Here is a 12,544-nt window from a genome sequence, read left to right on the forward strand (position 1 = left end):
TTATTTAGAAACCATTTTACCCATGGTGGGGGGTAGTTTTTAAAAAGATTAATACTTAAGCTGAGCTTTATATACTCTAAGAATTATCCCTCTTTCAAAATGGCTTGATAAAACACCACTTCCTGTCCAGAGAGGAAGTTATTTTAGCTCAAGGACTGAAATATTTAGCAGATCTTTAGACAAAAGGAACAAATTACATTTCTCTCTGGCTTAAAAAGGGTGCTTGAGCCAGAGGGGGTTAAGAAACCCTCCCCCCTCCCCCTGATGGGGTGGTCTGGAGGGGCAGGGAGAGGTGGGGGTAGGGGTCCTTAGGCTCCCTGGGATGGAGGATCTTTTTTTTTTTTTTTTTTTTTTTTTGGTGGAGATGAAGGGGTGGGTCTATGGTACATCACCTGAGTTGTGGGGTAAATGTAGAGAGTGTCAATCAAAGGCAGAGCTCTCAGAGCTGGGAAGGAGGCTCTAGATGGCGGCTGTGCCTTAGAGAGAGCGCGCTCTGCTCCCTGCCTTCGCCTCACTTTACGCAACTTTCCCTAACTTTCAGGCAGCCTCAGGGGGCCCCCGCAGCCCCCTGCCTGTCCTAGTGACTTACTGGGGTCGATTCGAACCTTTTTTAGGGAGAAAAGCAGCTTTTGGGAGCTTTCTTTTCGTGCCTTGTTGGAAAGAAGCAGCCGTACTGAGAGCCCAGGTCGTTGTTTTTTCCAGCTTAGAAGCCATGGCGCACCTCCATTTTTGTGCGCTCTGCTAATGAGGTTTTTTTTCTTCCGGACCCGTTTTAGGATTAATTGTTGCTGTATTTTTTTGACCAGTTAACATATTTGAGGATAATTTTATTTATTTTTTGTTTTTTAACGGAGAATTTTGTTTTTATTTTTAATTATTTGGATCTGATATTTTTCTACTACTAGATAGGACTCTTGCTTTGGACCTACTACATGGATCAGGTAAGTTCATGATCATTAGTGATAATTTAAAAGATTTATATGTTTATGTTTGCTTTATTTTCTGTAAATATGAGAAATTCCTGGATGACGCAATAAGATACAGAGATTGTTATTTGTATCCAGTGTGTTACTTTGAGAAACTTTCCTTATTGATAGTGATGATTCTCCCTGTTCGGTTTAGCCTGTTTTTATGTGTTTTTTTTTTTAAAGAAAAAATAGAAATATTTTGCTTTTTGGTGCTTAACCGCTGTTGTGTTATAACAATATCGTTACATCGTCAGGACTTTGTTCCTGATAATAAAATCCATCGATAGAAGCTGGGACCTTACCTTTCTTTCAACTTTTGACAGTAAATACCTGGGCACAGGACTTCAAAGCAAACACAGATTCCCCCTCCCCCTTAATATTTAAGAATTAAAAGATGATGAGAAATAAGGACAAAAGCCAAGAGGAGGACAGTTCGCTACACAGCAATGCATCGAGGTATGAGCTATCAACTTTCTTCCTTTTTTCTTTTTTTTTGGGGGAAACCTCAGCTTACATTGTTCACCTTGACAGACAAGGATAGCTATCTGTTTTATTTTAAGTATTTTACTAATTTGGATTCGTTTTTTAAAGCGTGACCTTGAGATTGCTAATATGCCACACCCTAATTTTTTGGTAGCAATTTATGAAAGTTAAGTTGTGACTTAAGGCCTCTTACAGCAGTCAAAAGGTAAGGTACCTTTATTCAAGGGGGCCTTTCCTGTAAACTACAGTTTTTTTGTCAATAAATTTCAGTTTTTAGGTTTTCGTGCTGTAGGAAAATGACCTTGTCGGTTTAGCCATTGCTGCATTGCACCATTTTACATACAAGGCAAATTTTTTCTTTGAAGAATCTAGGATACCCAAACTTGTAACTGAAGGCCATAGAGGAGCCTTGTGGTAGTAAATTATAGTAAATAGACATTTGAGAAAGTTATATGAATGAAAAAATGTACATTTTAAAATGAAATTGCAAAAAGGACCCTTTGACTGATGCCTCTCAGTTTATATTTTTATTTGACTCTGTATTTCTTTTGATACTCTTGACATTTTAGGAAATTTTGATAAGATTTATCAAAACCTTTACTCTCGATGATTACAGTTCCTGCATTTATGAGATCAGACCTGTGATCACAGAAATCTTGGAATACTATTAATATGCTTTTATTTTGTGTTTGCTACTGATTGTAATTGTATGTTTTATATTTAAAATACTTTATGGTTTGCATTTGTATGCTTATATTCAGACAGTGCTCTCTGGTTGGTAGATGTAGTATTTTATCCTTGCATTTTAGTTGTAGCTGCTTTAAATTTATTGATTTATTTCGACAGAGTCGCCTGGAATGCTTTATCTCCTGAAGCTTACAAATGTACTGTTTGTTCAAATCATGATTTGTTTCACATTTGTTGGAGTTCACCATATTAGTGACTAAGTAATAAAGCCTCTAAGATGTTTTGTTGTATGAAAAGCCTCTAAGATGTTTTGTATGATCTGTATATTAATTTTTTAAAGTATATATGAATGCATTTCTTGATGTGTGTTCTATGAATTGTCATGTTATAAATTTTAAATCATGCATTTAACAAGAATTTGATTGATTATATGATTTTTTTTCTCCCCAGCTTTGCTCTTTTATAATTTTATATAAACAATATACTTTATTATTAGGTTAGTGATTTGAAAGTTTTGAAAATGGTTTTTTAATAATGTTAAATTTTTATGTTTTATAAGACTTAAAATATTTTGACCCTTGCTTTTAAAAATACCTTTCCAAATTCTTTTGCAAATTGAGTTGTCACATAGTTTGGATTACTGTCTTTGGAATTGAATTGCCCATGTATATACCTAGGTTAGATTTAGGACAGAAAACTTCTCTACTGATTCTAAACTGACTTTTCTGAAAAGTGATGGTGATTTGAACAAATAGGAATCCCCAGGTATCTTTGACAAATTATTAAAGATTCAATACCTAAAATTGGTACTCCCTTGAGTGTATGATTTGCATATCTCACATGGGTTTTGGCTTTCTCAGGCAAGGTTTGTGGTTAACAACATTGATCAGACTCTGCTTTCTAATTTAAAAAAAATTAAGCGGTGTTGTTATTCTTTCTTTTAATGATACTCTGACCTGGAAAACTACATGGAAGTTGCCATGCATTTGTCTCCTGGTAATGAGGTTGCAGCTTAACTAGAGGCATGCACTGTACTTTTAAATGTCTTTTTTTGTCACGTATATTTTGATTCATATACCTGATGAGTGTCAAAAAAATATTTGAGAGACTCCTTGAAAAGAAGATGGAGTGTTAAATTACTTTTACCCCAAATTGCATACCTTAATACATGCACATAATTATGACATCACTTCCTTTTAAAATTGTAAAGCTATAGAATGTTAGTGGTGTTTTATTGTAGTAGATTAATGTTATTTTTAAGTGAGCTAAAATTAAGGTGACTGTTATGGTAGCCAGAACTTGGTTCCTTAATCCATCAGAATTTCTCCATAAGGACCTAGTTTCTGTGGCATAAAGTCTATAGCGTTTAGGGAATACTACAGATATCCACTTTTGCAGCCTGAGCCACAGGAGAGGAAGGGAGGAGTTTGCAGGTCAAGTAAACTTTTTGGTCTGAGATTTACTTTAGCACCTGAAAGAATTGAGTGTAAATTTAGGTATGGCTGGTATGCTCCAGTTTTTGGAAATAATGGCAATACTTAAGTCATTTTGTAAGTTTGTTGTTCTTTTGAAGTTAATGCTTAAGTATAATGTTATACTTTGTATATCATGATTTTTGAAGGTTAAAAAGTTCACTTTCAAAAACATTTTAAAGATACTTGATAGCTAAATTTTTAAATATCTGAAACAAAGTTTTCGTGATAGACATATATAGAAATGTATACCACACACTTATCTAAAATAATTTGCGGTTTGGGGTAACTTCAGTAATATCACAAAATGGAAAGAGAAGGAAATGTGAATGGAACTGCACACAAAGAGCTGTGTGTTCTAGGACGCTGCGTTTTCAATTTATCATAAGAACTGAAACAGTTTATTAAATTTATCTCCAAAACGTCTGCCTCTGAACCAGATTTTATTTTGATAACCTGAGGTGCGGGCAAAATCTTTTTAATCAGCCTTTTAGTTGTTACTCTAAAAGGCTGGGGATAGTTAGAAGTTGGCATAATGCAGTTGCTTGTGGAGTGGAACAGGGAGTTTTTTAAGTGGCAGCCATTTTATGATGCTGATAATTCTTAGGAATCGGGATTTTTTGAGAAGATTGAAAATAAAGCGAATTGAAACCTGAAATACCGAAGTATCTCCCCCCTCCTCCTTTTTTGTTCTTTGGTACTGAAATAAAGGGCAGCTTGGTAGTTAGCGCCGGCAGCAGCTCTCTGAGCCCCTGGCATCTTGGTGCAGGTCCAGCTCAGTCACAAAATGGCTGTTCCTTTGTGCCGCAGCGCTGACAGACATACTGCATTGCACTGTGTACTCGCCAAACAGCAGGAAGTTGCCGTGCCGAGTTCAAAGGCCGGCCGGCGCCGGCGCCGACTGCTGATTGGCTGTGCGCGCGCTTGGTAACAGCGGGTCAACAGCGGCGGCCTGTGGACAGGCTCCGCCCTGCGACGTCAGGCGCCTCGTCGCCGGGAGGAGCGAACGCAGTGACGTTAGGCTGCGTGCGCAGCCTACGTCGTTCCTCTTCGCTTAGGCAGCCGCACGCCAAGGGGCACGGGGGGGGGAGCGGGGGTGGGAACGGGGGAGGGGTGGGGGGGAGGGGAAGGGAAGGCTGTCTGGGACTTTCCGGTGGGCTCCCTCCTGCGCGATTTCGCCCCAGGCGGCGCCCTCCATCCAGCTCTGTGGCCGTCTCCACCCTGCAGCGTGTATTTTTTGCCCATCCCTAGGAATGGTTTTCCTCATTTAGAAGCGGCTTCTGCTTTTGGAGAAAGTAAAAGGCACTAATCGGAAACCTTCAAGTCGAAAACCTGCCAGTTTTTATCGTTTTCGCTTTCCTTTCTCATATCCTAGCGGGTCTTTTTTTTTTTTTCTTTTTTGTGTTCACTGTGAAGAGATTAGTGAGTTTGTTACCATTGACCAAAAGCGTTTCACTACCAAGAGGAGATATTTTTATTTTAATTGAAACTTGTTAACGGTGTTACAGCTGTTGTTTAATACATGGCTCATAAACAAAGGGAAGATTATTTGAACTTGTCCCCGTGCATTTTTACTTGGTACCAAACATTTTCTCAATTGGCATTTGATGGAGAAAAACTCAGGTCAGTATGTGCAAAGTGATTTATTTTTAAGATTAACAACGGGATAGTTAAGTAGAAAATAGCTAAAGATATTCACCTGACCAGTAACTACTAGGTTACTAATATTAGGTTAACTTAAACAACAGAATACAGCAATAGGCATCCATAACTGTGCAAACAGGTGTTAGAAAACAACTCTTCTTAAGTGTTAAAGCACTTGCTGAAGAATAGTGACTCCCAAAGCTTGGCCAGTAGTGGAATTACTTGGCAAAATCTTAGGAAACTTCTCAGATCCCCCATTCTGGAAATTTTAATTCAATCCTGGTAAACTTGTTAAAATGCTGTAATGATGCTCATGGTCTGCCTTGTTTGGAAACCCTTGCAAGGATTTCTGGTTAAAAAAAAATCATAGCTTACCAACGGTGACTGTAATTTGGTCACACGTAATGAATTTAAGTAAGAAGGAAAGACTATATTGGTGTTTTTGTAATCGTACCCTGGTGAAAAGTTTTTTCTAAACTTTTGGAGTGTTTTTAGCAATAACTGGAATGATCTGTCACATAGTTGGCAATAGTTCAGAAATTTTTTATTGAGTAAAAGTATGGTACTTTGAAAGAGATGTTTACCTGGGCATATCATGAGTTTCTGAATAAAGTTTATAGAAGATAAAATTCACTACATTATTAATTGGTTTTGTAGGTTCGCATAGTCTTGGTTCTTTACGAAGAATTCTTTGTGGAAACTTCAGGTGAAATTGGGTTTTGAGTTTGTTTTATAGACTCGTTCATCAAAGCTTCTGTAAGTGATTTTTAAAGTATATGCTCAAATATATATGATGAAAATTTTAACAGTCTTAGGGACAAATACTTAAGAATTTGATGATCATTAACATGTTAGCAACTTCTGAAGGTGGATATAAAACAAGAAGAAGAAAGGTTCTTTTTGTGTATTGAGACTGAATTCTGGTTAGTTGTATTAAAATTTTATTTGCTAAATACCCTAAATTAAAAGATAGAATTAAGTAACACTGCAGTGGTGTTCCAGGATATGAACTGCTCTGTTGTAGATGTAATAAATATTGTTACTATGTGAGTTAAAATGAATATTATGATATAGCAGTATATCTGTGAACAGTTTGCATGCCACTTGGAGCCAATTAACTTTAAAGAACCAGAGTATTAGGTCTGTTCATTGAGCTTTCTATGGGTTTTCCTCCTGTGTGCAGAATGTAATGAAATGGCAAGAAAAGTGCTGATTAATCTTTCCTCTTTATTTTGGATTCTTGTTTTGAAAACCTGCAGTTTCCAGTTGATATTTGGCTCTTTGGAGTAACATCTTTTGTAAAGGTTAAGCAGTTGCAGGAAGGTGGGCAAACAGTATTTCATAAGAAGCTTTAGTTATAAAAAGTTTTAGCAAGTTGTTGTTTGAGAGATGAATCTGGAAGTTTAGTTGAATTTTACCTGACAGTATGTGAAACTCACAGATTTTATAATTGATTGGTTTACTTACCCCTTCCCATATATAGCAAACCCTGACAACTGTGAGAGATACCTCCTACAACCACCTATTTTCAGACTCCTATCATTCATTACTTGTGACCAAATTACAGTCACCATAAAATGTGGCACAGTCAACTTGCTCCTGACATAAAAATTAAGTGACTGCTCTGTGTGACATTTGGTAAATTTATTCTGGGCATGAGCATCAGTTTTTTAAGGTCTTTTAGCTTTTTTGTTTGTTTGTTTTGAAAACCTTAGAACTCAGTTGACTTTCTTAAGGAGGGCGTTTTAGCGAAGAAAGTGTTCTTTTTAATCACCCAAGAGTTATTTTGCGTACATATAAAAACAACTATGTTGGGCTACTTAGCTGGTATTTGGTACTATAGCTGAATAATTCCCTCCTGCATTTCAACCTGATTGATTGGGCACTGAATTCAAATTCATACCTCACCAAAATTGCCTATTACTACTTCTTTGGAACTTCAGTGTTATTAGTATAAATCCAAACAACAGAAGTTGACACAATTCACCAAATGCCCAGGGTCTGTTTTATGTTTATTTTGTTTTCAGTAATTTAGCACAGTGTTGGAGCACATATTTTATATGTTATGGCGTTGCCCCTAATCAGTCTAAACTAATTGATAAGGGAAGTCTGGGGGCAGAGACCCTTTTATTAAAAGCTCCTCTACTGGGTGTATTGGAGGTGGGGGGACAAGGCTTTGCTTGGTGAAATAAATCATGGAGAATGTAGGTGTATGGAAGGCACTCATGCTGCATTTCAAAGCAGTTCCAATTTAGCATCTTACTGTTAACATGTTTGGTTAAGTCCCTTTTTTTCTTCCAGTTATATTGAGATAATTGACATACAGCACTGTATAAATTTAAGGTATACAGCATAATGATTTGACATACATACATCATGAAATGATTACCACAATAAGTTTAGTGAACATGCATCATCTGGTAGATACAAAATTAAAAAATTGTTTTCCTTGTGATGAGAACTTTCAGGATTTACTTTTTAAACAAATTTTCTGTATAACATACAGCAGTGTTAATTATATTTATTGTGTTTTACCTTACATCCCTAGTACTTATTTGTCTTATACTGGAGGTTTGTACCTTTTAGCTATCTTTATTCAATTCCCCCTCCCCACAGACCCCTCACTACCCCCCCATCCCCCAACCCTGCCTCTGGTCCACAAATCTGATCTCTTTTTCTGTAAGTTAGTTTGTTTTCGAAGTATAATTGACCTACAACATTATGTTAACATGTTTGGCTAAGGTCACCATTTTTGTTATTTTAGTGATAGCTTCTGGAGAGTCCCCACAGTTGAGGGGAAAATGTGATTACTCTGACATTGATGGGGAGAGTGTTGCAGAAGACCAGCAGCTGAGGCATCATTCTAAAGATAGTCTTGATTTTATACTTAGGATCCAGTTCTGATGAGTTATTTTGTAATTTGTGAAGTCTTTAACTGTTCCTTCCGTGCCGAGCAAGAGCTGTGTACAATGATGGGCACTAGTGCAGCATTTACTTTAGTACTGAAAACTTTTCTTCCCAGTTTAGGCTAATGAAGTACACTGTTGGAATTTTCTCATTTCTGAAGTGTGGATATGGGACTTCCCTGGTGGTCCAGTGGTTAAGACTCCGAGTTTCCACTGCAGGGGGCTCGGGTTCGATCCCTGGTCGAGAACTAAGATCCTGCATGCCGGGCGGCATGGCCAAAAAAAAAAAGTGTGGATAATGACAGTCTTCACTGGGTTATGAAGATTAAATCACACAATGCCTATAAAGTATTTGACAAAGAGAGACTGTTACACTGAAAGTACTCAGTAACTGCAAGCTGCTAGTAATATTTTATTACTAATGCTTCATCTTTCTTTTTCTGTTCTAAGTCCCTCTTTTTTTTATATATAAATTTATTTATTTATTTTTGGCTGCATTGGGTCTTTTGTTGCTGTGCACGGGCTTTCTCTAGTTGCGGCGAGCGGGGGCTACTCTTCGTTGTGGTGCTTGGGCCTCTCATTGCAGTGGTTTCTTTTGTTGTGGTACATGGGCTCCAGGCACGCGGGCTTCAGCAGTTGTGGCTCACGGGCTTAGTTGCTCCGTGGCATGTGGGATCTTCCCGGACCAGGGCTCGAACCCGTGTCCCCCGCATTGGCAGGCAGATTCCTAACCACTGAGCCACCAGGGAAGTCCCTCTAAGTCCCTCTTTAAGAGCCAGGCTGCCTGTGAGGTTCTGTGGCTGGTGGCCTAGCCTCCCACAGGAGTCTGGTCTATTTAGGCAAGTTAGGAGAGAGGTTTGTTAAAATGATTTTAGGAGGCAGGTCCTCTTATAGTTAGTTGAAACCTTGGGTGTATTTTGCAGTTAATCCTTTAATTGTTTTTATTTTTAAAATTTATTCCCCTGAGAAACCCAGCCTTTTGAAAGGAGCATATGACTCTTTCTGGAGTAGACCAGCTTGTGTGAGTCATAGCCCTCCTCTTGGCAGTCACTCTGAGTAGATGCCTTATTTCCTCCTTCTGGAGCTGGTAATTATTGCCCTGGTTTACCCTCTGCCTCATTTCCCTCTCAAGCTGTACAAGAGTGAATAATTAATACCAAGGTGCAGTGCTGTTTGGATATAAATGTAACTACAGTAATATTTACAACAAAATCTAATTGGCGGGACTTCCCTGGTGGCCCAGTGGCAAAGAATCTGCCTTACAATGTAGGGGATGCAGGTTTGATCCCTAGTCAGGGAACTAAGATCCCACATGCTGCGGGGCTACTGAGCCCACACACCTCGACTAGAGCCAGCGTGCCGCAAACTACAGAGCCCACACGCTCTGGAACCCGCGTGCCACAGGTAGAGGGAAGCTCGTGCACCACAACGAATATCCTGTGTGCTACAACCAAGACCCGCCGGAGCCGAAAATAAATTAAATAAATAAATAATAAATAAATCTTAAAAAAAATCTAATTGGCTGTAGCTTGCTTTTACTAATCAGTCTTCACCATAGCGGCATTTGATTTAAGATAATGCCTAATGTCCAGTTTATTGTGTTAGACCCATAGTCTCATGGTTTGTGTTTTGGGTTTCCTCTGCTTTCTTCATTTCCTTTACTTTTGGTTTGAGTTGTTGAATTCTATTTTTTGTTTCTACCTCAGACCTTGGAGAGCTTCTAAAAATACCAATGTCCAGCCCAACCCCTGTGATTAATTTTTAAAAGCTCTCCATGTGTTTCCAATTTGCATGTGTTGTTTCCATATGTTTGCATGTTTCCCCGTGTGTTTCAAATCTTCTGATGGAGCACTTGTTACATTTTTTTCTAATCCTTTGTCTCTCCATTCCTTGTCCTATTTTCTCAGTTCCCTTTTTAGGGCAGCTTGAATTTGGAGGTCTGGAAGCAATGGGGGATGGGGTGCTGATAAGGGGGAGTTGTATGCTTGATGGAAGAGGAAAAGTTTCCATTTCAATGTCATGCCAGATCCTGCTGTAGCATACCTTTGAAATGTTTATACTAATGGGATGTTTTCACCTCCAATTGCTTTAAGTTCTAGTGCTATCTCTTCGTTACTGTGATTGTCTACTTGAACCCGTTTAGAGACCTCCAAAAGTTTGGATTCCAGAATTAACTTTGAACAGTTACATTCCATTCAGAATTCCTTTTCCCCATAGCTGATAAAGGTAACTTAGGGCTAGAGCAGTGGCCCTGGCTTGTGCTGTGAATCAGTTATTTAGAGTGGTATTTGTCACCCACTGGTGGGTTATGAATTGTAACCAGCGTTAAAAACAGAACAAGAGAATAGAATATAAAAATAAACCTCAGGGTATTGCATTTGTATGAGTTCTTTCTTAGCCCAGTCGTGGCTGGTAATCTTTCATTTGGATTTTGTCATGAAGGAAAATAACATGTGGTGAATACCAGGGTAGATTTGCGTTTTATTGAGTGTTCACTGTGTCAGGCACTGTTTCAAGGAGTTTTGAATGTATATTTTATTTAGTGTGAGGGTTAGTGTAGCAGAAATGATAGTGACCTCCTTCCACTAGCATTCCCAGGTTAACTGTCACAGAGCTTTCTTCTTTTGAACTTCTGTGGGTGGTCCTGCGTCCTGCTGAGCTCTTCTTATACTCTTGTCATCCTGTTCCTTCAGTGGGGTTGTATACTTAACGAGGATTTATAGTTAACTTCTCCTATCCGTTTATTCTGGTTCTGCTTACAGTTGCGCAAACCAGTAGATGAAATGATCGTTGAGATTTTTCATTGAAAACTGCATTGATTGTTTTGGAGAGATTCAATAATCGCTAACAATAGTGCCTACTATGAGCCTGCAACTTGTTCTAAGTCCTTGATATGTGTTACTTTGAGTTGTCCTCACATCAGGTCTGTGAGGTAGGTAGGATTATCACCCGTCTTTTGTAGATGAGAAAACTGAGGCACAAGGGGGAATAAAGGGTAGATAGAACTGGATTCAGACATGGGCAGTTTGGCTCCAGGATTAGATAGGTAAGAGGAAACTATGTAGGTGATTGGGGAAAATAGTAAAACTGTAGACTAATTGTGTACTCTGTTTGTCTTAAAAAACTTTACATTTTTAAAGAAACCAAAAGCTGAAAATCACTGGTGTGATTTATGCCAGAGACAGATTGCTTTTCAAAGGCGGTGATTTTACATGGAAAGATTCAAGTTAACTTGTATCCAGTCATTTCCCCTGGGGGTAGTTTGAGAAACCGATGGGGGAGTAGTATGAGGAAAGGTGGTGGGTGGAGGGGTGCTGGAGACGAGAACCTGGCCCTCCTCTGGTTGGACAGACTCCAGCACCACACATGCACTTTGGATTTGGCCACAGTTTGTAGAGACTGAGCTTTGCTTCTAATTTTTGTTTTTTGTTGTGGTAAACTTAGTTCCAGCATAGGCTTTGCATCAGAATCACTTGTGAATTTAAAAAACCCGGGCCCATACCTGATTGGATTTAGGGGGTCTTGTAGTGGGAGGGGAGGGAGGGAAGAGGAGAGAGAGGAGGGGAGGGGAGGGGGGAGATTGTCAGAAGGGCTCCAGGTGTGTCCATTGCAAAGCCAGCGTTGCGAACACTTGTCCTATAGACATGCCCTCTGGGGAAATGGTTCCTGAGTGTGGTGGCTGTCAAAAACCTTAATTAGAGGGCGCCTTCAGTTCCAGTTGATAATGCTGGTTGATTTGACCTTAAAATGGAGGCAGTATATGGCTGGTAAGTTGTCATTTTGAGGGAAGGGGGTGATGGGTCAAATCCTTGCAGTGTTCGAGTTCCCTTGCTTGATTAAAAAGTTTGTTTCCTCTAAATTTAGCTTTATATAGGCATTTAAGTCCCCAGATTTACTTGCTAAGAATCAACCTGGGGTGCTTGTTAAACATATTCCCAGGCTTCTTCCCTGGAAGTGTTGAGTTCAGTCATTCTGGGGTGGTGTCCAGGAATCTGTATGTTGAACAACAGCCTCCCTTGATTCTTGCACTGAGGCAGGTTTGGGAAGTAAGGGCTAATGGAACGGGACTTTGGGTCTCTTTTCTGTTTCTTTTTAGCTGTAGAATCTCGGGCAGGAACCTCTGAGCTTGTTTCTCTGTCTTTAAAATAGGAGTAAGGGTATATAGTATGTCTCTCTTGGGGAAGTTAGAATTAAGTAAAATACTGTTTTTTATAACACTAGTTTTCAGCTTGGGGACACCACCTCCTCCCCCAGCAAGACTTTTGGCAGTGTCTGGAGGTATTTTGGGTTCAGGTCGGGGTGCTGCTGGCATCTAGTGGGTAGAGGCCAGCGATGTTGCTCAACATCCTACAATACACAGGACAGACCCCTTATTCCCCCGCAA

The 12,544-nt window shown here is 39.2% G+C and overlaps 1 protein-coding gene across 6 annotated transcripts in view; it reads left to right on the top strand.

Annotated features, from left to right (window-relative positions):
* Positions 1–320: 320 nt before the first annotated feature.
* The window catches only part of CHD2 (chromodomain helicase DNA binding protein 2), a 126,184-nt gene continuing 113,960 nt past the window's right edge, over positions 321–12,544 (top strand). For 3 of the 6 annotated variants that reach the window (XM_027083148.1, XM_027083151.1, XM_027083153.1), the window contains exon 1: positions 4,803–5,233. In XM_027083148.1, coding sequence (XP_026938949.1) covers positions 5,133–5,233 — 101 coding nt within the window. In that variant the 5' untranslated portion in view covers positions 4,803–5,132. Of the gene's footprint in view, positions 942–1,291; positions 1,425–4,789; positions 5,234–12,544 lie in introns of those variants that run through there. The other 3 variants (XM_027083152.1, XM_027083149.1, XM_027083155.1) reach the window with 3 other exon arrangements.

This window comes from Aethalodelphis obliquidens, unplaced genomic scaffold (assembly GCF_003676395.1).
Source record: "Aethalodelphis obliquidens isolate GAN/ISIS:26980383/991018 unplaced genomic scaffold, ASM367639v1 scaffold49, whole genome shotgun sequence".
Taxonomy (NCBI): Eukaryota; Metazoa; Chordata; class Mammalia; order Artiodactyla; family Delphinidae; genus Aethalodelphis; species Aethalodelphis obliquidens.